The sequence below is a fragment of the Colletotrichum fioriniae genome (assembly GCF_027942845.1).
Source record: "Colletotrichum fioriniae strain IMI 355084 chromosome Unknown scaffold_4, whole genome shotgun sequence".
In the NCBI taxonomy this organism is placed as follows: domain Eukaryota; kingdom Fungi; phylum Ascomycota; class Sordariomycetes; order Glomerellales; family Glomerellaceae; genus Colletotrichum; species Colletotrichum fioriniae.
The window spans coordinates 760778-786785 of record NW_027076840.1 but is presented as its reverse complement, the minus strand read 5'-3'; the positions used below and the strand labels follow the sequence as shown (position 1 = coordinate 786785).

Genomic DNA, 26008 nt, shown 5'->3' with positions numbered 1-26008 from the left:
AAGGTATGAATACCGTTCGTCGCCTGTCCGTTTTTGATGGTCGACTTGCTTGCTATGGTTGGATATTTAGAGTGAGGCGCTGTACATTCCCTTGCGAGGCAGCTTTGTTGGTGGTTGAGGCTGAGGTTCGAGTGTTTGGTATTAGCGAGACTCTCTACATAGTGTGTACCTTAGGTAAGTAGGTACTAGCAAAGACGAAGACGGTCATGAAGTGCAAAGGGTTCTGTCCTCGTCTTCTACCTGCGTTTCGGAGCACATCTTGACAATATCTTGGAAGGAAACGACTGATGCGTGCGTGCCTTCCAACCCGGTGGGTCTGTCCAACAGGCAGCTCGGCGCAGGGTTGGGAATCCCAAAGAAGAAGCCCCAAACGTCTCCTTCATCTCTCACCTCTCTTCCCTCCCTTTAGAAGATCAGCCTGCCTATCCTTTTCGATTGAAACCCCCACCCACAATCCCAGGATCGGCACACTGGATTGGTGAGATGTTACACTGCAGCAACAACGAGTGCTGAGTGCAATCACCAGTCTGCTCCGCCACCAACCAGTCTCGATGGTGGCGCCATCCCAAGGACACAGGACAGAGAGGGGCAGCATAGACTGTTTCTGAACATTATGGTCAGTCGACTTCCTCCCTTACAATCAAGCCCAATATGGCCATTGACATGTCCCAGATTCGAGGTACTAAATGCAAGAGACGGGAGACGAAAAGACAGAGAATGAGAGAGAGGTGCGTGGTAAGGCTGGAAAAAAGCGGGCCACCCTTTCAACGCTAAACCTTGGGGGGAGCCACCCAAACCCAGCCCCAGCCCCACCGGTCAGCAAATAAGCACCATCCAATGGAACGCGGCGCAGGCAACACACCAGAGACCTGAGGTGATGCTATTAATTGAAACAAAAAGAAGAGGCGCCGCCGCCGCCCCCCCCTGCAGACATGCAGACCAACGTCTCTCTACTGTACACAGTAAGGTACGGAGTACTCCTATGGAAGCAGCCCAAGTTCCAACCAACCTACGTGCCTGCCAACCCAAAGACGGACAAGACAGGCGACGACCCTTACCGTTTGATGGAAACCAGCCAACGGTCGGTCTAGCGCTACCGCACGCTGAGCTGCTAGTGTCGCTGCGGCTGATGTGAGCTTTGCCCAACCCGCATTAGGCCCTGGACGCTCACCGGGGCGATGCCCACCTCGACAGTCGACACCAAATCCTTCTCCCGCAACCGTCGCCGACAATATGCAGTCTCTTATTTACTCTGCTCCATGCCGTGGTCAGGCTCTCAGCACTCCCATATCAACGGGCGGTGACATGGGCCTACGTATGCCGTGGACCATTTCATTAAAACAAAGTAAGCTTCCTCTTCAAGCTTTCCTATTCCTACCCATATTCTAACGGTCTGACCTCGTTCCCCCCCGCACGGTTACTCGCTGTCAAGCCCCGAGGCTTACTTCAGATGCTCTTTGGTGGATAAGAGCCATCCCATTTCAAAACGAGGAATGCCACCTGATTTCGAGAACACGCTTCGTCTGTACCGAAAGCTCGTGAAAAGCACTCTAAGACCAAGAGACGACACACAGCTCTTTTCCGTGCCATCCCATGTTCCCAAAAGTCCAATTCCCCCCTTCCTCCACTCGCTACGTCGCATTGTCCACACCCTCTTCTCTGCTGCCTGCCGATCCAACCACACCAACCCGGGCTCTGCGGCCTGCCTAACAAACCCCCCCCCCCATGCAACCCTGTCCCGAAGCTCCACAGACAGCTCCACCCCGTGCGCGCCTTTAAGCCAACATCCAACGACGACGAAACATGCCACATGCACACAAGATCCCAACTTCCAACGGGCGCGTCGTGAGAGAGAGAGAGAGAGAGAGAGAGAGAGAAAGAGAGAAAGAGAAAATGATATCCCACTTCCCGAGCAAGCGTCTCGCCTGGCCAAGGCTTCCCCCCCCCCCTTGCACATTGTTGGTTTCCTCGGCGCATGTTTGCCATTGCGAGGCCCTTGTAATGATGGAGAAAGCTCGGGCGCGTGAGACGGTGAGCTAATTACCACAAATACATCGATTGGGAATATCGGTTCAGAGGAAGACTTCATATGGACATAGAAGTTGCTCAGTGATCCAAACCAATTCTGTAGTTTCGAATTTACTTGTTTCTCCTGTCCGTCACTCTGGCGCCCCCCGTTTTCCCCCTTCCGTATGCCGTGTGCAAGTACTTGTCAACGGAACCCCCCCGCGTGTATGATACACATTTATAGATCGATTACCAAAAGAAGCCACCCAGAGTGACCGGACCAACGGTCGACAGTCCAACAAAGACACCAGGTTGTAATTCCACAGGACTTACACGCCGGGCCATCTTTCCATATCCGGAGACGGGGAAACAGAAGACGTTTCCACGATTCTCCCTGGCTTCAGCTCACAGCTTATGCACAAACCCCGGAGCTTCCTTCCCCCGTTTCCTGGCATCAACCATGTTAACAATTTTTCCTTATTCCACCAAAAAAAGTACTTCTTGAAAATCCTAAAGAGATTGTGAGTTTGTAAAACTTCATCTCTTTATTGTATTACTTTGCAACCGTCCTCGCAGACAGTTAAAATTATATACTCGAACGGTCGGTCTACGGTTGGCTTTGTAGTGAGTTGTGAAAAAACCCTCATTTTCCCAAATCTCTACCCAAGAGAGAACCCCAACAAGCATCCTTCACCTCTCCCTCAGACCCCTCCCCCCAGTCGTACAGCAAAACACATCGTGATTGATTGATTTCTGTAAACATTGTAAACACGCCCTTTGTAAGCACTCCTTTGTCAAGGGGAGGAGGGCACCAGGGCTCCCCCCAAACCTGGGGAAACGCAAACCCTCTTGCTCAAGCAACAAGACAGAGCGAGTACTGCAGCACCATCGTCCGGAGACAAAGTCCCGATTCGCTTCCAAAAAAAAATTAAAAAACTCATACGCCACCAAAAGCCATGCTCCATGCTTGCTTCCCCCATGTCGGGGGCCGGGAGGGACATTTATGCAAAAGTCATCTGGATCTCCTTCTCTTTGCCAAAATCATCATCGTCATCAACATCCGCCCACGGGTTCGACGCCCCCATATTAGGCACCGTCTGTGCCGACTTCATCTCCGGCCGTGACGGCGGCGGAGCGGGAGCAGGATCGTCCTTGGGCGGCGGCCGCGGCGCCGGCGGCGGATCGTGAAAGGAGGTGTCAAACGTCATCTCCACCTCCTCTTCAAGCGGCGACGGCGCTGCGTGGTACGGCGACACGGCCCTCTGCTGCAGCGTGGGCGAGAACGTCTGGCTGCCCTGGAACGTTGGTGTCCTCTCGGGCGTGTACGAGTAAGAGCCCGTCGTCTCGTACGAGGCCCGGCCCGGCACCGCATACGCGCTCTTAGTCTCGCGCAGGCTGTCTCGCGGGTTGAGCGATCCGTTTGACGAACTCAGATCGAGTCTCATGGGCGGAAGCGTAGACTTGAGCTCCTTTACTTGGAACTCTGTGGGCTCCTCCTCTTGCGTCGTGGCAGTCTTCTCCTTTGCGACTTCGGCTCGGATGGCCTCGACGTCGAACAGCACACCGTGGTTGTTACCCTCCTTGTCTTCCGTCCTCGGGTTCGGTTTGTTTCCGTCCTTTGCCGAGTCTTCGTAAATCTCCCACTTCTCCTTGTCCGCCTTCTTACCCCGCCCAAAGATGGAAAACCGGCTCTTCTTCTTCTGCCCCTCCCTCTCGAGCTCCTTGCGAGCCTCCTCGATTTCGTTGATGAGTTCTCGCTGACGTTCCTGGTGATTATCGGGATCGGCATCTTCGATTTCGGTGAATTCATCGCTCTCCACGAGCCATCCGCACTCTCGGAGGAGACGCGGCATAGCCTTACGGTACTCCATATGACCCTTGACAAACTCTGTGACGTCAAAGTTCTCAATCCACGGCAGGTCCTCAATGGGAGCCAGACCGGCCACCTTGCGCGGGCCACCGCCAGTCAATCGGAAAAGGTAGGCGAGGATCCAGTCGTTGCTGCTGTACCCATTGACAAATCTTCCTGGAACAACGGTTCGGGCTCGGAGGTATTCGTCCTTCTTGATGATGAGAGGAGAACCGAATAAGTAAACGTTCTGAACCAGGCCGTAGGCCCCCTTTCTCGCCAGCTCCAAGAGGCAGGAGAAAATGACTCGCGAGCCGAGTGAATATCCAACAAGTGTGACTGGACGGGTTCCTAGATTTCTGTCGATTAAAGAGTCCGCCAGAATGAGACCTGCAGACCAGGCTCTGTCTTGTGACACACTCCAAGGGTTATCAATCAGGTATGCCAGCTTTGTCAAGACAACGGGTAATGACAGGGCAGCCATCAAACTGGTCAAGATTGTGCTTGCCAGAACTTGTTGCAGGCCTTGCGTCAGAGCCTAGGAAACGTTAGTGAGAATTGAAAGAAGGGATCGAAAGGGGCTGCAACAAACCTCCGTAGCGAGAATGTTGATCGTGTCACCCATACTCCTCAACATTTCCGGTTCCCAGTAGACAGAGTACAAATCGCCCATGATGGGATCCACAGTACTGAATGGCAAACGGACGTCATCCACCTTGCCCGTCATCCATCCGGCTACCGTGACAACAAGATGAACCCTTTTGTTATTGTGCAGCGGCCGGTATTCAAACGTCTTGACGGCTCCCGTCCTCCTGTTTGCTGCACGACCACCGATAACGCTGCCGGATGCCGCGGCACTGGATGTGATGATGGCAGCTCCGCCGACTCCTCCGAGGAACGTAGATGTACCCGTCACTCCAATCGTTGTGAAGCCGGCAGCCAAGCCAGCGCCAATGACGGGAGCGAGGAGACCTGCCGAGAGGCCAATGACCAGACCACCACCCACGGTAGCCAACCCCATCATCATGTAGCGCTTCTTGAGAGCTTGTTTCCTTCGATGCTCCATATGCTCGTCTTCGTTCCAGTTTTCTTGCTCTGCGGCCTGCTGCATCTCCAACGCGTCCGTCACCTTCTTTTCAAACTTTCTGACATCCAACCAGTCGATTTGAAGACTCTTACCGACCCGTTCCAAAAGAATTCTTGATCTGCAATCGTACACCGAATCGGCAATCAAAAGAAGAAACAGGTCACACAGCACCGTCCAACGCAGGTCAATGTCGATTTTGTCCGAGGTTACCATTTGGGCTGGGGTCTTGACAGGGGGTAGCTCCTCTCCTTCATGCGCTTCGTATGGCGGCGGCGCTTCGGCTGCTTTCTCGTTCTGGGAGAGCGCGGGTGAAGGGGGCCCCATACTCCTCGGCGAGGTAACGGAAAGCGAGCTGCGGGATTCCCTTGGCGATGTGACGGAGAGAGAGCTGCGCGATTCATTTTCGTCCTCGGCCATGGGGTTCTTGACACGGGCGTTGGCCATCAAAATCGGAGTCAAGTCCGATGGCACTACGCCATGATCGCTGAGTTGTTCGACCATGATCTGCTCGGCGGAGCTGATGTCCATGTGTGTGTAGAGACGGATCATCATCTTCTGACCCCACATCTTGGTCGCTTCGGCCGACATTGTGACGTCCTTCTTTGCGCTCCTCGTGTGCTCGACGCTCTCGGCTTCCTTGACCATGTTGTGAATCTCTAGTCTCGTCAGCCCCACATAGGCGATTCTCTGTCCTTCCGTCAGCAGGTCCTTGGTCGCCTGCATCTGAGAGACAGCATCGCGGGCCTCGCTGTCGTCTTCGCCGATACTCGTGCCATTCACTTCTTTGAAGAGGTATTGGGTATTATCGTCCATACTGGTGGCTGACTCGGCATCGTCGTCCATAATTACGCGGGTATATCCCTTTCCTGCCCCGCCAAGTCCGCCGTAGCCGTACGTTTCGTCAACTTCATCGGCCTTGAACTCCTTTGCAACCAGTCTATTGTCATCGTCATAAATATCGTACGGGGCGAATGCGGGCATCGTTTGCCAGTCGCCGTCATCGTTGTCATCGTCCTCCTTCTTGTCTGACGTGAGTTGTTGATGGGAGAATTCGGAGACACCGACATTGCTGGCATTGCTCTGGTCTCTCTTGTGTTGCGTCTTAGGAGAAGGAGGCTCTGCCACCTTGGGCCCGGGTTCGTCTGCCTTGTCGACAAGTTTTGCGGGTGATGCTGGCTGCTGCGGCTCGGGATCGCTGGGCTTGGTTTCTGATGTCGTCTTTTCTGGCTCCTTAGGTTCGACCCGATCAGTTGCGCCATTTGTTTCAACGCTCTCGTTCATGTTCTCGCTCTTGGTGGTCGTTGAAGCTTCTATTGTCGATGGCTTCTCCATGCTGCTCTTGTCCGCGACCGCCTCTTTGGCTTCTACTTTGGTCTCTCCCTCGGCTTCCTTGATTGCTGGAACTCCCTGGCCTTTGACCTTTTCTTCGTCCGTCCCGATTGTCACAGTCTTGTCCTTGTCCTCTTCTTTGTCCAAATTCGAAGTTATAGGGGTAGATGGTGTATTCGAGGTCGTTCCGGAGACAGCGGCCGTAGCCGGCTGCTCGGATTGAGCGTCTTTGAACTCGTCATCGTCGCTTTCCGACTCGCCGTCTTTGCCGTTTACTTCCTTACTCGCTGAAGGAGCCGTCTCGTTGCTTGCATCTGTTGCATTCTGCCCAGCGTGAAGCGGCTTCGGTTGGGACTCGTTCGGTTCGGATTGATCGTCGGTCGTCTGATCGGTCTCCTGGGGCGGCGGTGACACGTATCGTCTGATGGGTAGGCCGAAATCGTCCACCTCGGACATGTCGCTCGTCATGGCCGCAGCGGGAGTTTGCTTTTGCGTAGGTGCAGGTGCAGTCGCGGTTGTGGTTGCGGTTGCATCTGGTGCACGAGTGCCATTCGGTAACTGGTCAGCTGCCTCCGTATCGGCAGCGGGAGCAGCGGCGGCGGCGGCGGCGGCGGTGGCTGTCGTCGAAGAGGGGTTGTTGGTGTTGGTGGTAGTGGTGGCAGACTCGTCTGAGCCCGCCATGTTGTGATGTTGTGTATTGCCTCTTACACAAACATGCGAGCTGTCTCAATGTGCCAGAAAGCAGATGGAGGTAGAAAGCCAAGGCAAGGGTGGGTAGCCTCTTTTTTCCTTTTGTTTCGGGTATTGGAAAACGAATGGGTCGCGGGCTTATGCCGGGTTGGAGTAAGGTAGGTAAGGTATCCGTAAGGGACGACGCGCAATACCTTAAGCCAGTGGAACGAAAGCGAACTAAAGACTCCGTAAAGTGGCTGAGATTAGAATTACTGTGGGATATGTTTTCCAGGCGTGCCGAACGCGCAGTTTCCGTAAGGTAAGGTACTCAGATGTGCTAACTTTTGAGGATTCGAGCCACAGGAACCTCCCACTGGAAGTCAAATTGGATGGACTAGGGGGGGCAAAGACTTGAAGGGTACGTCCACGTGTTTTTCTTCTTCTTTTGGTGTCTGAGTTCGACAGGGTGCTTCTTTCACGAAGGGGGGCCCGCGGGCTTGAGAGGGATGATGAAGAAAGTCTCGTCGTAAGTTGTTGGCGAATTTGATGGTTGATTTGGTTAATCCATCAGGGGAATAGTAAGCCAAACATCGAATCCCCCAATTGCGCCCTCAGCCCCCCATGACGATCCGCTAGAGTGCCGCGACTGCCATTCCCTGTGGGGACCGAACAAGCCATGCGAATTGGAGAATGTCAGTGCTCGCTGAGGTGGTCACTCAAGGACTGTGCCCGCTGAGGTGGCTGTCAGATGGAGGCACATTGGCTCACCGCCCAACACATCACGACAGTGACCGTTTCAGCGGTCGAGAGCTCTGACCTCTGACCAGCCCTGCCGCCCCTCCAAAAGGCATCACACTGGACGTCCCAGTGCCTCCTATGGCGAACTGACGACATTGGGAGGCCTGTGAATCATGGAGGGGGGCCCTGGCTGCGATATTCATCGCAATTGGACTTTCATACGGGATACGTTGGTGTTTGTCGACGTGTTGCCGCACCACCTCAGATAAGCCATCCTTCGGGAAGGGAACATCACCGACTTCCTGTCCTACCTGTAGAGACCAAGACCTCCAAGCGTGATCCCCCATTCTACCGTAGGTAATAAATCAAGGGGTCACATTCAAGGTGCCGGCAATTTCAAAGACCACCAGTTCATGAGACGATTCAGAAACACATGTACTCGACGATCCTCCCGTACGGTGTACCTCGCTATAGCAAGAATTCCCCATTAATTTGGTATCTCAGAGCTTTTGTTGTACCTTTACATTCCAATCATTTTAATAAGCCCCCACCCAAAAACGCCCTTTTGGTATGCAATATCGAATCCCTACGAGCTTTCCGCCGCTTGCTCTGTCGACAACGCCTCGCCGCCCTTGTTGGCAGCAGGCGTACTCGACGAGTCTGCCGCATCGCCAGCGGCCTGGTTCTTGTTCCGTCTTCTGCGCTTCTTCTTCGCCGGGCCTTCTCCCTCTCCCTCGCCCCCATCCGCCGCGGCCTGCGCCTCTTTTGCTTCCTTTGGTGCCGCGTCGCCATTCGTCGCCTTCTTCGCCTTCTTGACCGCCAAGGGGTTCGGTCCCTTGCGTCCCCTCTTCTTGTCCTTCTTCTTCTGCTCTTGGGCGCCTCCTACGGCCTTGCCCTCCTTTCCGCTTTCATCGTCGTCGTCGTCCTCATCCTCCTCGCGCTTTCTCTTCCTCTCGGGCCTGACGAGGCCGTCGCGGAACTTGCTCTTCTCCTCTTTGGTCCGGATCGCCACGCTCTCCGTCGCCATGGGCTCGAGGATCATGACCGATCTCTTAATGTAAATCTGCGGCACACCCGGGATTTCGCGGAGCATGCGGCGCACGTCGCCCGACTGGCTCGCGACGCAGTAGCGGTGCTTGTTGACGAGGTTGCTCTTGGGGTCGACGACGGCCTTCATGCACTCCATCGTGCTGAGGGGTTCCGGGTAGTCCTCCGGCAAGTGACCGCAGCGTCTCCGCTCGAGCGTCTTTGCAAAGTCGATGATTTTGTTCATGTCGGGCTCGTTCTTGCGCAGGTACAGCTTGCGGATCTCGCATTGTGTAATCACTGTTCCCAAATCGTCAGCCTTGTGGCAAATTCCTCTTGATGTTCAATCATGGGTGTGCTATAGACTCACTTGGCTTGACCTTGCCGTGCAGTGTGCGCTCCAGTCCGGCGAGCAGGTCGTATCTGAAGTTGTGGCAGTCAACCACCATTTCGGCGTCGACTAGACATTGGTACGGTTCGCGGAATCCCCATGTCAATTGGTACTGATTCATCAGCTTGCGATACTGTTTGCTACGTTTTCCGCGCATCGTTAAATATTGGGTGGCGAGGGAAATGCCCTTGCCGTCGAACGAGAGGTGGTTTGATCTGGTTAACGCAGCAAGATGGTGGTGGAGGCGCAGATGTTTGCGTTGAAAGTCGCGAAATTTCTTGCTGGAAAAATTGCGATAAGATAAGAGGTCGGGCCCATGAAGGCCGATCTAAGGTAACCCCACCATGTCCGGCCACGGCCGTGGGCAACGTCACTGGAGCAAAGGTATCCCAGATTTTCTGCCAAAAAACGGACGTCGCAGATATATCCCTATGCAGTGTTACAGGGTTCAGGTAATGGGTGTGTTCAATTAACGGCAAACTTTGCACTATTCATGGGTTCCAGTGAAATTCGAAAAGCCAATAAAACGCCTAGTACCTCCCAAAAGATAGCCACTGTCATCCCGACTCGGGTAGGGCGTATGCCATAATAATTGCAGCCTGCCCCTGCGGGACCTTTTCCGTAAATTCTATTTCCCATGATTGCCCTATGTCGTGGTATCGCGCCTCCTCATCATGCATCCTGTTTCCTCACGAGCGCAGCGACGACGCTAATGTCATCAAGTTTGCCTGTTTCCTTTGTTAGCCTAAGTGAACATCACGGCCTGGCCAAGCCGATAACTTACCCCCAACGCTCGGCAGCCCTTCCTCAATGGCATGCTCCATGAACGGGCTTTCCGCAAATGGATCCGTCGCAATCTTCTTCGCGGCTGCGACCAACTCCTCGGCAGCGAGCTTCATGCCTCCGTTGGCGCCGCCCGTCCGGTCACCCTCGACTTTGTCGCCCCCGCACTCCCCATTCTCCCATCGTTCTATGCTCTTCTGAATGCTGTCGACAATCTCGTGCTCCCACAAGTTGTCGATAACGCCGTCCGACATGGCGAGGACCACGTCCCCGACTTGTATCTCCACAATGTCCAAGACGGCTTCCGTGTTGGGGGTGTCGGGGCTGTTGGTGCCTAGCTGGCGGGGGCAGTCGAACCAGTGCCACTGCTCCTTGGTCTTGTAGACGACCTTTTCGTGCCTGGGTCGGAGGATCATAACTTGGCAGTCGCCGAGGTTGGTAACGTAGACTTGGGGCACCTTTTCGCTGCCTTGCAGAGTCTTGTAGTGCAGCAGCGCTCCGCTCGCCGTCGTGGTGCCTTGCCAGTCGTTCGGGTCCGAAGTCGCTTTCAGGGTCTGCTCATACGCCGTCTGGAGATAGGCTACCGGGTCGGGTTTGTAGACGTCTCCCGCAGCGCGAGGGTTGGTGGCTTCTTGCTGAATAGCCGTCGCCCAGTAATGTAGAATCAAGCGAGACCAGAGGCTGTTACTCCGACATCAATATTGGGACGTCCGATCAACGGGAGGGGGGGAGGGGGATATGAAGCACCTACCCAGCATGGCCCCTCGGGCGTGTTGACCAAGCACCGACACCATCATTCGCACAAATGAAGTTGTCGCTGGCGAACACCGCATCGTCTCCGTTTGTCTGTCCGAGGATGATTTCTCCGTCGACTCTCGCGCGCCGATCGCGGCTTCGGTGATGGGTGCTGAGCGGATCGGAGAAGGAGCCCGACGGAGGGGAGAGGAAGGGCGGCGGGAAAGGTCGCGGCGCTCGCTTGGCGAAGAGGGAGACGCCGGTCTCGAAGCGAAACGGTTGTTGTGTCTGTGGTAGTGATTTCTGCTCGGAAGAATCTGCTTGGGACGGCGGTGGCGGCGTTGTTGTCGATGTTGTCGTCGCCGTCGACAGGCAGGCCGTCCTGTTAGGTCGGTATCGCTGCGGCCATGATGCTGATGATGCGCCCTGAGGCACTCTCGGCGGCCGCGCTTTGAAGGGGGGGAATCGCCAACAAGGGCCCAGGTAACCTCCTCATTCCCACGTGTGAGGCAGATCAGGCGCCTTTTGCGATGTTGGATCGCAACGAGACGAAATCGCTGGGCCTGGTGCCGTTATCTTTTGGCGCTGGAAGGGTGCCGCTGGAGTACTGGGCATGGCCGGGGGGTGGGCTTCGATGTGTTGGTTGGGGGCTCTCCGAACCGGGGGTTAAATTGGGGCGCTACACGTGCGGGCGCGTTCAGTCCCAGGTCGGCGCATTGGGCACTGGGCTGCAGAGTCGTAGCTGGGACTCAGGAGCTCTGGGCTACCTTGGAGGGCTTGCACGGCTGGTTACGTGCAAAACTCTGAACTTAGGTAAGCACGGTCAAAACACCCCCCACCTCTCCTTTTTATCACCAAAAAGCCCAACATTTGGGTCAACACTCTGTAAGTTGGAGCATTGGTTGAGCCACAACACGCTGTTTCTGCACTGCGGTAAAGTGAGGTTCTCGCAACTAGGAGCTCCCCTGTCCCACATTGACCGCATTTTGTACAGAAAAATCCCTTCACTGGCATCACCCTTCACAGAACAAGCATGCAAGTAAGCAAGCAGCAAACAAACAACAAAAAACGTGAAAATTCTGAACGAAAACTCTTAAAGGGAGTGCAGCGTGGCGGGCTCCTGATGGGGCTGAGAAGTGGCAATTGATGCAACTGCAGAAATTATTCCATGTAAAAACCGAGCATGCCGGTATTGGCATACCGTAAGAAAATTTTAAACCGTTCCGCATCTGGATCATTAATAGGGTACGGAGTAATATCCCCTTCCCTTTAACCTCATATCACTCTCACTTGTCTCCATCGGCATTTCCGGTTAGAGAGGAACGTGATGCACATCGAGTCCCATGGAGAGGTAAACTTCCGCCTCTGTACGGTCCGCGGATGCGAAAACCTGGAAACAGGCTTTGAGGCTCCCGTCATCAAAAGATCGACATTTCGGGATCGACAACAGCTTGGCCCGGTTGAGGTGGCCGCCTCTCAGCTGCAGCCTCTGCGGGTGTAACATAGCTAAAATAAACACCGTGGGCTGGTGGCCTGGAACAGGACGGAAGCATGGCACGGGAGCAATTTGCGTCACACTCAAAAAGCCAGCTGCGTCCATTGAGCATGGTGAAGGAGCAACTCGCATGCTGCGTTGAAGTAGGTGTAGCCTCATGTAGGCTTCTGACGTTGTATTAGGGTAACGAGATCTCTCGTAATACATACGAGAAAGTAAGCACGCAGGTTGTGCAGGTCCAAGAAGCTCTGATTCTAGAAGTTTGCAATCATTGCCGATCTTTTCTAACAATAACCTGCGAACCACACAAATGTCAAGGAAGCAAACATGCACACACAAGACTTACAGTTCGGATTGCCGCCTTCTGACGAACCGTTTGGTCTTTTGAGAGTCTATGCTCTCCGGGCCACCGTCTCCCCTCCCTGCTTTGGTCTAAGACCGAAAAGAGTGAACCATGACGCCCGAAACATTCAGCTAGAATCATCAGGCCTACGATTAACTATGGACTTCATTTACCATGTCTCGCCCTTGTAAGATATCTGCTCACGTATCCAAGAGTCCAGGCCAGCCTTTCCCATCATCCGCGTATCCCATTTCGGCGCGGTCTGTGAACTTCGTAGATTGGTAGGGACGGGCTAGACCCCCCCGTTCACGGATCACGGTTCACCGGACATGACGTAACGGGGCTGACGCAAATTATTGACCCAACTGGCAAAGGAGTTAAGGTGGCTCACTCAGCAATCGGGGGGCCGGGACTATGGAGTTTGATGAGCATACGTTGTCATAAGGAGAACACGCCTCGACTATCTTTTCATAGTGTTGTCACTGCTCACGGTCGATCAACGCGCGTCGAGGAAGGATCTGCCCGAGCCGCCAACGAACCCGCCCCGTAGGCCGGGAGTTGTCTCATTTGGCGCCAAAAGTCAGTGTCGAACTGGACTCTTACGTCAGCGCAGTTCGTTCATTGCCAGCCTGTTGTAATCTGTGCAGTTCACCATTTGTACGGGCAAAGCTCAGAGGAGAGCCAGACTTGATAGGCGACTGGGCCCTGGACGTTGCATTGCTCTAGCTCATCGACACATACAAGTAAGTAACAACCTACATAGGCGGAGGCTGGGAGTTTCGTATCCCACCGTATTTTGCTCCGTCTCGAGCTTCGGTCTCCGATATGATTGGATCACAAAGCCCCTGGGCCTCTTAGACAGAGCAGAGCTGTGAAGGGTAATAAGCGCTTTCGTGGAGGAGCAGCCCAGACAATACAAGATACCCTCAGCTACCTAATTCGATTCGTTCTCGCAATTCCATAGCCAGTCGCTGTTTGCCAAGGGCCCAGTAGATGACACTCGGCCTCCGATTGGCATTACCTATGCAAATGTTCCTACCAGTACGGAGTAAACCTACTCAGTAGGCTCACCTCTCACCACTCTGGACTCTGTGCGGATTCCGAGTTCGCCTTGCCGCCTTTCAGCGGATGAGGTCCTCCTCGAAAGTTGACTGCTTGGGGTGGGACAATAACCCTTGCCCCCGGCCGCATGGCAATGGATCCCAGAAGAGAAGGGGGGGGCAGAATATTGACGCATGCGGGAACACAGGGGCCCTCGTATGGACCCCTCAGTTCGATTTCCTTCGATGTCCACCGTTTTGGAATACTTGCGTGAACTTTGCTACAGCGGTAAGTAGGCGGGCAGTGCGCGGCGGAGGAGTCTCAGAAAGCGGCGACGTCGACAACAACAAGTCAATGACTACTTAGTACATAGTACCTTGGGCTGTAGAGGAAGAGAGCCACTCGTCCGATATCATGCGTGCCTAACTTTATGCTTTGAATTCGTACAGATGATGCACAGAGCAGTACAACATCCTTGCGTTCTGGTTTGGAGGAACCTATCAATCAATGCCTACCTAGCAGCGAGGACGGGGGGAGAGCACGCCCGGTCTGGCGGTTTCACATCGGACACAATTCTGACGGCAGATCTCATCGGAAGGCAGTGTAAACGGCGGCAGCAAGCCCTCCCCTCCCACCAAACGAATGGCTGGCCGCCGCAGCTATGTCGCTGACTGTTCGTACGGATACTCTGTAAGTCTGTGTCCCGTACCCGTACATACGAGTAGAGAGAAGAACAATCAAGAGAAACAAGGGGGCCACGGCCGGCGTCAACGGCCCCTCTTCGAACCCTTGGGAGACCCCCTCATCTACACACGTATGGATAATGGATATTGATGCCCCAGCTCTTCGGAGTACTCGACCCGCCCTGGGAGGATCCTGTTCCTCTCCTTTGGCGCCAGCGACTCAATGAGGCAGGCGCATCAAAGTCGGAGGAATCATGCCATCCTGGACAAAATCTGCCCCGGAAATACGTGTTGGCAAGCGGGCTCGCTGCGTTTTCGCTCCGAGATTGAATAGGGTCGCTTGGGGTCGCTGCGATCATGGTACTGACCCTGAGCCGGGGTTCCTGAACAAGCACGGAAGAGGTGGCAGAAAAGCCCAGGAGCCAAGTCGGCACTGGAGTTCCTTTCATAGTTCCTTACTTTTAAACTACTGCTGCGTTGTCCATCTCACGGGCAGGATTGGCCATGTCTTGGTAGTGGGATGCGGACTTTGAGAAGCGAGGACAAAAGCGATTCACTCAAGGCTACAAAAATGACCATGCGGCCTGGTAAAAGTGTCTCGTAATTGGGTTTGAGACCCAATCTCGAACCAAGCTCTTCGGCAGGATGGCACTTTAAGGCTCAAAGTCATCCAAAGTCAGGCAGTTTAGCCATAGAGGAAGATACGTAGCATAGGTAGATATCTGTATCAACCTAAGCCACGAAGGATACAGGGAAGGATGACCTTCATTGGATAGGTACTCAAGTACTTTACCACACGTGGTTCATCGGGCCGGGGAAAGACGCTGCAGCGTTGGAACACTATTAGATTCCCTTCCGCAACCAAACTATCATAGATTCTAGAGAAAAGCCAACCTTAGTTTTAAGAACTGAAACAAAGTTCCCGGCCGACACTGGAAGACCAAGTAGGACCTTGTGATGACGGTAAGATGTCCCTTGTTAGAAGTGTCGTTGTCGTTGTAGTATGGATTTGTTACGAGTCGCGACTGGGTGGTCAGGACGGATCGCCAAGCCAGCAAGGGTAGGTACACTCTCCCTCCCGCGACACTGGCTGATTGCAACTGTTTGGAACATGTCTGTCTCCCTACTTTGCCCACATGGCAAATTGTCGTGCTCGTACCTTCATGGCCACGACTGGCTGTCTTGGACATGCGTAATTCAATTTGAAAAGGCATACGCGGCGGTGCAAGGCAGGCCGCGAGGCAGAGATATCAAATCTCCAACGGAACTCGCAAGGGCGACCGACACAAGACCCGAGACCGAAGCGGACATTACTCTTGCGGTGACGGCCGAACCGGGTGGTTCGTCACTCACTTCGTGAAGAATAGCGGCGGCGATGGCGGCGGCGGCGGGCGGGCATCTGACCACTCAACTTGGGGGCCAAACAACGCTCTCTCGCAAATGTGACACCCGACACCCCGATCGCTTTCTGCGGGCACCGCATGACTTGCTATCCTCCGTCCGAAAGAGAAATAGGCTACGGCTACTGGGTACGGAGAATACTGGCCACTTCTCTCCAAATCTCCAACCACTTGACTTTTTTGCACAGCCACGCGGGACTCAAGACAAGCGCGGTGAGTGACTAGAAACTACATGATTGGACTAGCTTTGTCTGTCTCTACAAGTCGTGACTTTGCTCCGGGAAGCACGGAGTTTTGGCCTAGACGCCCAGCCCTGCCCCAGCTACAAGCAAGTGAGCAGAAGCAGAGCTTCCTGACAGAAAGCGCTCGGCAATGATTTGCACCGAACATATGATGTCTTCAGAATAGAGGCAATTAAAGGAATCAGTGAGCAGAGAGAACCTAAACCATACTGCGTAGGTCTGTCCGTTTCGGTTCATCCCCCCCTTTTGGCCCCCAAAACCCAACCCAGCCTCTTTTTTCCAAAACCTGAAGCCCTCCACGTTCTGGAACAAGACGTCAGGTGGTGCCTTATTCCGTCCCAAGTAGCGTAGCCCAGCCCACGCAAGAGCCACGGTGTGTGGCCCAGGGGGAGGATCTGGTGTGGACTCGTGGATTGGGCAGGTGGCGCATCTCCCGGGCTCTTTTCTCCCCCCCTACCCTACACCGGCGCATCGTACTGTGGTAGGTAGATCGTCGAAGAACCAACTCCTTGCCTCGACAAGCAAAGAGTTCAAGACGAAACACTGGGAAACGGAGTTTATCTATACGAAAGAAGGAGAAACACACAAACAGAAATAGTTGAGCACAGTTCAGTGAACGCAAACAGAAGCGCGTCGGAACAAAGACTACGGGATACCTCTCATATCGAACTTGTCAACTTTCACACCGCATCGAAAAAGGGCGGATGCATTGTCCCGAGATATCTTACGGATACCTCTTGTCTAGACCACCACCCCAACCCCAACAGCCTGCCCCGGCACGGATCACGAATACACCGGCGCCTGCGCTGTCAGGTCCCTAGTCCGCTACTAGTGCGCCTTACCTTATTCACTCGTACGGGTCGACTGGTAGGTAGCCAAGGAGTTGTGAGATGCAAGCTAGGCGTCCCGACCTCGCATTTATCTCGTTTGGAACCACCCACCTCCCCCCATCTGCAGAGCTCCGGTCGGTCCTCAGCCAGGCGATCGCCTCATCCACCCGATCTCTGTCTCTCTACGTAGAGTCTTGTCCACTTGTGAAGTTGTTGGTGGGAGGGAAAGAAGGCGTTGCGCGTCCACCCACCACACTACCCCTGCCTGGGAACAACAGTGGTACGCTAGACCTACGGACCGCCGTACCCTGGCACGTTTTTTCTCGACGGGCTAAGGTATCGCCAACTGCAACCGCTGTCCAGTTGCATGCGAGTTGTCGACTAGTGAGTTGGTAATAACTCGCTGTTGTGTACGGAGTACGGAGGGAGTATGGAGTAGCGCCGAAGCCCTTCCCATTGCGCCGGCGCCAGTCGTTTGGTTCGATTTGAGAGTTTCTCGTCTTACACGCTTTTGCGCCCTCTGTTACATCCTATCTTTGCGGCTCAGCTGGGCCTTCACAGTGTCGTACCTACTCTAGGCGCCAGACAAGTGTTTACGACGAGGCCACTCAGGGCACAGTCTTGAGGAAGTGAGTCGGAAAATGGCTGGGCTAGGCTGGGGGCGGGATGGGGAAAGAGACTAAGAATGAGCAGATGCCGATGCACGCAGCAACGCATCCCATCGATTCCATCCAAAAGAGCACAAAATACCAAGACCCTAAGCCCGCAGAGCCCGGATGCTGGCTCGTCTTGGCAGGCCAAGGGCTTGGATTTTCTGTGTGTGTGTGTCTCTCTCTCGACCTCTCTGAGCCCAAAAGGTGGATCAAGGAACTTCGACGTGCTGCGTCGTCCGGCTCATCCGCAAGCTATTGAACTTTTTTGGCCGGGGGAGAGAGAGGGAAAGATATGTATCTGGAAGTACCTTTTGACCGCATTCATCTTCTCCTCTCCTTTTTTAAATTCTCTCTCTCTCTCTCTCTCTCTATCCCGCCATTTCACTTTGATGATTGAACAGTATCCGTATACATTATCCCTTGCAGGCTTGTCAATAGAGTCGGCAAAGTGAAAGAATTGTCTCGACTGCAGCTGAAGAAACAGAGACAAACGAAAAGAAAGTCAGAAGAAACAAGAAAAGGGAATCAATACCAACCTGAAGAGTTTCGAAAAACCGGGAGGTCGAAAAGGCTAGAGAGACAACCGAAGAGAACTAGCAACGTACCCCAAAGGCCCAAGATGGAAGGCCGGCTCATAGTGTTCTCCATAAAGTTCCCACCTCACAGATGACAGTAGTGACAGTCCACAATCAGGTAGTGCGGCGCTTGTCGGAGGAGAATAAGCACCGCCAACACCGAAAGAGCAGAGTCATCAACATCATCATCGTCGTCGTCAAGATTCACGGCCGCCCAGCCCAGCCCGAGCGACCGCCAGAGCCTGTGCGTACGCAAGGACGGCAGCAAGGTAGACAGCACAGCAGCCCCCCCAGCATAACGCCATTACGTCCTCGGGCTCTTGTTCCCGGGGGAGGGCCTTGGTGTATTGCTGGTCGTGGATTGGTTTGGGACGGGCCTAGCCCTGTTACCGCCGCGGCACTCTTTTACTACGGATACACGGTTCACTCAAATGTTCCGGGGCTTTATTCACAGAGTTACAAAGTACAATTCACCGCACCTTGATCTACCCGCTGAACCTGGTTCGAATGAGAGTCTTGAGCCTGTTGGAGACCTCTGGCTCTGGGGTCACCTGTGGCCGTGCCTTTTGCCTTTGCCTTGCTGTGCCTGTGCCTCGCCTTGCCTTACCTTTGAGCTGATCTTTCTGGTCTGGTTTCTGCCGGACCGGGACCGGGACCTGGACCTGGGACCACCTGCCAGACTGCTGCTACCTTGCTGCAGCCAACTGACCTGAGTGACGGTGACGGTGACTGGGTATGAGAGAAGAGCGAGGAAACAGCAAGTAGCAAGTAACTGGTCGCAGGTTGCAGGTCGCAGAAGTAGGCGGTGTTGCTAATTCTTGTTGCATAATACGCCTCCGTACGTACCTCACTCACTCCCCGTACTCCCGGAGGTACTCCCGTACTTCGTACACCTCTCAGAGTACTGTGTAGGTACGCCTCGCCTCGTGCTTGGGGGTCTTTTTTTTGACACGTTCCCGTCGTTTCCATGCTCTCCATGCTCTCTCTCCATCCATCCATACCTTGACACTCACTCCATACTCGCTCGGGTACGGATTCATACATCATCTCGGGGATTCTCCTACCTTTTCTCAAACCTTTCTTCCCTCTTTCTGTTTTCCTGGTTTCCCGATTTCTGGTTGTCCTACTCCGCGGATCGTCTCGCGTCATTTCGAGAATCTCTCTTCTTCGACTACACTTAAACCTCTCTCCAACGCCAACAGCTCTGAGACACGTACATACATACATACAAACATACATACGGAACCCGAAGATCCCCATGGCTGAATCTTAATCGCTGCCCGTCCCGAAACTTCGTTACTTGTCCGCCTGGGTCCCTTCATTCGTTGCATCATCCATATTAATTCCACCTTTTTGTGCCCGCCGCGCAAAGAAGTGTGTGCTTTATCAGTCAGTCGCATCTTAAGATTACCTTACAGACCGCGCAACCTCCCTCCCGACCGCCGAGTCACCCATAAACGTACAGATACAGCACAGCGTATAGGTCGTCCGGCCATTACATCGCATCGCATCGCATCCGCTACCACCACACGATAATCTTAAAGCCGGAGAGATCCACGAATCCCACGAACGAGACCCGCGGCCACCCTTGGGTCATCTCACTCAACCCCGATTTGTACGCCTGTACGGATACTCCGTCCCCTACCGAGCAATTCACCCTACGTAAGGAAAGAAAGGCAGAGGAATTGCGCTAGTCCCAGGGCCGAAGCTGTCGATTCCGAAACCCTCGAATCCCCGAATCCCTCCCGCACGATCGCATCTCTGCCCATTCCTCGCATCCTCGTCTCGACGGGCTAGAGGGGGCCTTGTAGGCTTGTCCTGCTCATCCAAGACCGTATTGGTCGCGCACGGCGCAAGTGGTTGTCTCTCAGTAATTTGGTTGCATGGTTGCTGGCTTGGCAAACGTCGAGCGAATTCGCAAAGATGGGCCGTAATCGAGGTTCGTGCTCCCACATTCCCTTCCCAGCTCATCGCATAGTCTTCCCAAGTTCCCATCTTCTTAGCGCAGGTTGCTGCAGTTGGCACACCCCCCCCTTCTTCCCAAGTTTTCCCAGCCCAGCCCAGTCCTTGCAGGCTGGCACCGGGCCATCATGCGTAGGAGGCTTTTTTGGTTGCCCGCTGGCGCGTGTTGCTGGCGTGCATCCCAATCCTAATATGCCCAATATCCCTTTTACTGCGCAATGCTGTTGTTTGGCGGCATTTACATCAAATACCCTTGCCCGGCCTTGTTTTCTGTTCTCAGCTGGTCCTGGATGGATTTGCATCACCAGAATCCTGAACCCAGTCTCGCCTTTCACCATCCGTACGGATACTCGTCCTCGCCATTAATACTCCCGTCTACTCTACCTCTGTCTTCCCTGCCGCTACCCGTCCGCCCCAGTATCGCCCTGCTCGGCCATCCTCACCATCCGTCGTCCTCCTCGCTCGTCCGCCGGGGACCCCCCTCTTCCCCTTGCGCTCCTCCCTTCGCAATCCCCCTCACATCCGCTCACCCCCGGCCAGTTGGTGGTCCTGGCCAATTAGTCGGGCACCAGGCGATATTGTTACTTTTTTATAACCCAGTGGCTTTGGTTTTTTTTAATTGCCTGTATTGGTGTTACTGAGGTGTAGCTGTGTGGATTTGGAAGGAGAGAGAGAAGAGACGCGCGCGCAACCATGCTGACCAAATCCGCTTCCGTGGGCACCACAGTCCTCTCATTCATGTCCCAATTTTCTGCCACTTCGAAGGACGGCAGCAAGACAAACCAGCCAACTCCAAATTCGTCACCTCCCCCCGACGCGGCGACACCTTTTCCTCCATACAACCTTAAGTCACACCCGACTTCAAATCCACCGACAACACAACATCAACGTCAACAATCTCAATCCCAAAAGACAGAACCCTTCCCAGAACCGCCCGCCAGTTTCGGCCAGCGCCCCGCGACCCCTACTTCGCCTGCGCGTCCACCCTCCGAATATGCGTCATCGCCCGCCAACGGAACTGCCAACAGCTCGCCCGTAAATAGCCCTAGATCCGTCACTGGCCGCCAACGCAGCTCCTCCCGCCCACTTTCGATGGTAATGCCATACCAGCCGCCCCTCATGGATATCAACGAAGATACCATTCCCGAGCTTCAGCCCATCTTCACTTTCCTGAACAGCCATGCGAATAAGCTGTACCAGGAGGGCTACTTTCTCAAGTTGGACGACCAAAACACACGTAAGTTTTGTTCTTGTTTAATTTTATTTCTAGTGCTCTTTATTTTGCCTTTGTGTCTGCAGCTACCTTAGCTGCTGGCGGTGACGCGCATAACACTCGGACCCGATCTCTGACCAAATTTACAGAGGGCAAGCCCAATCCCGACCGCACCTGGACTGAGTGCTTCGCTCAGCTTGTCGGAACCGTATTGTCGCTATGGGACGCAGCAGAACTCGATGCTGCTGGCGAGGACGGCGAGATCCTCCCAAAATTCATCAACTTGACTGACGCTTCGATCAAAATGGTATGTCGAGCCCCGATTGCCGTGCCCCCAGCCAGATTTGGCAGCAATGGCAGGTACGACGGTGCGGGGGATGGATCGAGTGCTAATTTACCATGCCCTTGGCGTATAGATCGAATCCCTACCAACACGATCGAATGACGAACAGCCGCTGCAGAATATCCTCAGCGTCTCAACTGCCGGCAGGAACCGTTATCTGCTGCACTTCAACTCCCACCATTCATTAATACAATGGACTGCTGGCATCAGGCTCGCTATGTACGAGCACTCGACGCTGCAGGAGGCTTACACCGGTGCCTTGATCGCCGGCAAGGGCAAGTCTCTCAACAACATTAACCTCATCATGGATAGACAAAAGTTCAAGACCGAGGAATGGGTGCGTGTGCGCTTCGGCGCCGGAGTTCCTTGGAGACGGTGCTGGTGTGTCATTTCTCCCCCCGACGAGAAGGAGTACGCAAAGGCACAGAAGGAGATGCGCAAAAAGTCGCCTTACGATCGTTCCACGCCGATTCTCAAGGGAGACATCAAGTTCTACGATACCAAGAAGGACGGCAAGAAGCAAAAGAAGGCTCGCCCCATCGCCACCATTACTGATGCCTACTCTTCCTACGCCATCTACCCGCAGGCCAAGTCGCTGATTGATGCATCAACGCTCCTTAAGATTGAGGGAAACATCACCATCCACTCTGACCCGCCGTCGTCCACCGAGGGCTTCGTCTTCATCATGCCCGAAACTCACCCTGCCGTCAGCGGCTTCGAGATGCTGCTGCGCTTCCTCTTCCCTACCTGGGACACCTTCTGCCTCTATGGTCGCCCCGGCAGACTCGTGGCCAGTGTCCTCGACCCGAGGTCGCTGATGTTCGCCATGCCGAAGCACCGCAGATACGGTTACCTCGAGATTCTTGACGTCACTGGACTGATTTTGGAAGAAGGCAGCTCAAGCTGGTCGGAACGTGATTGGAGAAAGAAGCTCAAGGAGCTTACGGGTAAGCGAATGAATGCGGTGGATGAGTCCCAAGCCATGCGTCAAAGAAGTGGAAGCAAGAAGAGCAACCGTCTTAGCTTCGGCAATGGCACCTCCAGCCCAGTGCCAGCCAAGCCTAGAGTCGGCTTTGCCTCTGATGCCATTTCAAACCGGTCTTCTCGATCCATGTCACTGGGCACCCCCAACCGCTCAGAGAGTACGCCTGTCACGACTTCTCGTGCACCTCCCTCATTGGCTGGTATCATGAACAAGGCCAATCATGCACGCAATTCTTCAGATCCTCACTTGCTTGGTCACACACCCCAGCGCCCGGAGGACCGTGGCTACGACAGCTCATACAGCAACTCCTACAACAACTCACCTGCACGTTCGCCAGCCAGAGGCCCCTCACCAGCACGTGACCCGCCTCCTGCGAGAGGTATCCTTCGCTCAGGAACCCAGAGTTCTGAGGAAGACACAGCTCGGAGCACACCGGTGCGAGAGATCGAGGGAACCGTGCGCCAGATGGAGTCGCCAGAGCCTGTTGCCGCTCCTCCTGCATTCAACTACGGTCCTAACTCCAAGCCTGCGGGCAAGCCTTACCACTCTCCAGATCTTCGCAGGGCTACTACTCGATTGTCAAACACTACCCTTTCCCAGTTGACAAAGGCAGGAGGATTCGTGATTCCCCCCGACAGCCCATCTGATGCGTCGTCTGAGCGGAGGAGTGGGGAGGATGCTGCGCCATCTGGTCCTTTGGTACATCCTCAAGCTTATCCCGACCACCACGTAGGAGGCACTGCTAACGATACTATGTCTCGTGAAGCTCTGACCCCTAACCAAACCCCCCTCCCTCCGGTGGTCTCCCGCCCCCTATTCCGCCCATGAACCAGAAGCGTTCCCGATCGCCCCTTGCCCAGCAGTCGTTCGGCCCCCCTAGTCCTCATCCTCAGGGCCCCTTGCCTCCTAACCCTCAAAGTCGAGGCCCTCAAGATGCGAGACCCCCTCCTCCTCCTGAACACTTGGAAGGCCTTGAGCAGATGAGAAGCCCAGTCGATGGACACCCCCCTCAGATCCGTCCTCAGCCGTCATTCAGCAACTTTTCGCGACCCGATGGAACAAGAACTCCCCCCTTGGGTGGACCAGGCCGAGTGCCTACTCCGGAAATGCGAAACCGCGGCATAAACCCTCAGGCGATGGGACCACCGCCACCTCCGCACGGTAGAGATCCTCGGGCTCAGGGCCGCGGTGTCCCGCTTCCCGGAATCGACACGAACCCTGCCTTCCAGCGCAAACCGTTGCCGGCTCGATCGGACAGCCTGAGAAGCCCTCAGCAACAGACCCCCATCTCGGCCTCCAGCGGTGGCAGTTGGGGCAACAACATTATCGATCAAGCGGGATTCCAGCAAATCCAACCTCGCGATCCCAGACAGCGGACACCGGTTCCCGAGCAGCAGATCAACAGGGCTCAGACGCAGAGGAGTGACGCCAGCTATTACGACGACGCATCGTCAACTGCGAGCCCAGACTACGCTAGCCGCAAGTCGAGTGAGACACAGCGTTCTCAAAAGTCTTTTGAGCGGCCCAGAGCAGGTGTTTTGAAGACTGTGGGTGGCGCCGATTCTGACAATGGGGAGTTCGCCATTCCTGATGTGAACTTTGGGCCTACCGTCAACTACGGAGCCAATCAACCCGCAAGAAACAAGACACCTACGCCCATGACCTATCAAGCCATGCCCGGCCCTCAACGACCTTTCTCCCCAGCGGCGCTGAAGTCTCCTACCGGCAATGACACCAGCCATAACCGTCAAGAGTCTGAGGATACGGTCAGGAAGGTTGCTTGGCAACCTGGCGCCGCCGCTGTTCCTAGCGGCCCAGGCATGAGCGCTGAGCAGTTTGTCCAGCAGCGTGCTGCCCAGCCGGCTGCTCCCATGTACGCCCATAACAGGACGCCCTCTGGCAACATCCTCACTATGCGATCGATGACCCCAACTCCCGCCATGACCCGAAGCGGCTCTCAAGAGATGCTCGCTCGTCACTCTCGCAGCAGCTCGGCAGATCTTCTGCAGCGTCCCGGCTCCCGCGGCGCCAACGCCGTTCTCGACATGACTAGCAGTGGTGAGGTGTCATCTCACCTGTCGGCTCGCGAACAGGAGCACGTCGCCCGCATGACGGGCTCGCCGCTCATCACGATGGCTGGCAACCGTAATGCGAACCAGCAGCAGCAGGGAGCTGGCTTAGTCGGCGCCATTCACGCCCGTGAGCAGGAGAGACAGCGGGCCAAGCAGGGCATGAACACGCAGGCGGTGCAGCAAGCCATCAACCAGCGCCAACAGCAACAAGCCATGGTCTACCAGCAGCAGCTTCAACGTCAGCAGCAACAGCAGGTCTACCAACAACAACAAATGTATGCCCAGCAACAGCAGCCCATGTCTCCTCAAGGCATGGTTCCCCAAGGCATGTACACCCAGAGCAACATGTCTGTTGGCCAAATGAGCCAGATGGGACAGATGGGTCAGATGGGCCAAATGGGCCAAATGGGCCAGCCGAGGGGACAGCCCAACGGATACGCAACCGGGCCTGCGCAGAACTTTGGCTATGCTCAGGGCAGCAGCTACGGCCCCGCGAGTAACTACGGCGGCGGCGCGGCCAGCACTTACGGAGGTGCAGTCAGCAACTTTGGCGGCCAAGGAGGCGGATACAGCCAGGGAGGCTCTTATGCCAACCCGATGGCCATGCGCCAGGGTCGCCAATCACCCGGACCTCAGATGATGGATCCCCGATTCATGCAGCAACAACAGCAGCAGCAGGGCCAGTACTCCCCGGGCCCTCGTCAGGGTGGACGTGGACAAGCCTACCCGGCGACATACCAGGGACAGGCGTTTTAGAAGGGCGATTGAAGAAGGGACAATGAGATGAAGGAGACAGACGGAGAGAGAAGCAGAAGTTTGGTTTTTATTGACTGAGTAGATACCAGGAGACGGGGCAATGTGCCCTTGTCTTGGAACGAGTGTAACATCATCAGGAACGGCCACATGGAAGGCGTTTGGAGAGACGTAACTGCAACCATAGGAAAGTTGGTTGTAGCTTTTGGTCCTAGACAGGACAAGCATCTGGGATTTCTTTTGTTGAGTAGAGGCTGGGTAATAGCATGGCTGACGGTTGGCATTGATGACTAGCAGAGACGGCCGAACATAAATGATGAGAAAGAATTAACATAACAAGACGAGAGTTTCTAAGATTTTCCTGTGGTTGCCTAGTGCCTGAGTTCGAGGTGGCAGCTTGTCGAGATTGCTTGCCGTAAAGTGGTGAACTACTTTATGGGTATGCGTTGTGATGAACATAGGGAAGTAGGCCCTGAAGCCTGCGCACGGGCAAAATCAGGTCCGGATCGGCGAAGCAAATTCCTCCCTTGTTAGGCAGACATGCGTAGTCGGTGAAGATGTTTCCCACTCGAGAGTTCACTCTTCGTGAGTACCTGCCTTATGAAGAAGGTGGCCATTTAGAAATTAGGCATTTATGAAGGTGGCTGGTCTGGGACAGAGCTGGGGCCATCGGCAACTCAATTCGACTGCCAAAGCTTGTGTCTCTGTAACTGTACCTACCGTGCTACCTTTCCGTAGTTTATCGCTACTTCAACTACGGAGTACCTAACTAAGGTACTGTCTAATCACATGGCCCCGGGA

The 26008-nt window shown here is 54.7% G+C and overlaps 4 protein-coding genes across 4 annotated transcripts; 1 reads left to right on the top strand and 3 right to left on the bottom strand.

Moving 5' to 3' along the window:
• Window positions 1–3008: 3008 nt before the first annotated feature.
• N0V96_004051 (uncharacterized protein) lies at window positions 3009–6953 on the bottom strand (the record flags this gene model as incomplete). The annotated part of the gene is made up of 2 exons (XM_053188118.1): window positions 3009–4394; window positions 4449–6953. 2 exons carry the CDS (start codon window positions 6951–6953, stop codon window positions 3009–3011), a joined length of 3891 nt encoding a protein of 1296 aa, XP_053054080.1.
• Window positions 6954–8268: 1315 nt separating this feature from the next.
• On the bottom strand, window positions 8269–9256 carry N0V96_004050 (uncharacterized protein; the record flags this gene model as incomplete). The annotated part of the gene is made up of 2 exons (XM_053188117.1): window positions 8269–9008; window positions 9079–9256. 2 exons carry the CDS (start codon window positions 9254–9256, stop codon window positions 8269–8271), a joined length of 918 nt encoding a protein of 305 aa, XP_053054079.1.
• A 515-nt stretch (window positions 9257–9771) lies between these two features.
• Window positions 9772–10715, bottom strand: N0V96_004049 (uncharacterized protein; the record flags this gene model as incomplete). The annotated part of the gene is made up of 3 exons (XM_065757008.1): window positions 9772–9827; window positions 9884–10563; window positions 10711–10715. The coding sequence occupies 3 exons, from the start codon at window positions 10713–10715 to the stop codon at window positions 9772–9774; spliced, it is 741 nt and encodes a 246-aa protein (XP_065614221.1).
• A 10245-nt stretch (window positions 10716–20960) lies between these two features.
• On the top strand, window positions 20961–25210 carry N0V96_004048 (uncharacterized protein; the record flags this gene model as incomplete). Its single annotated transcript, XM_065757007.1, has 4 exons — window positions 20961–21078; window positions 21150–21361; window positions 21471–23081; window positions 23396–25210. The coding sequence occupies 4 exons, from the start codon at window positions 20961–20963 to the stop codon at window positions 25208–25210; spliced, it is 3756 nt and encodes a 1251-aa protein (XP_065614220.1).
• Window positions 25211–26008: the final 798 nt, after the last annotated feature.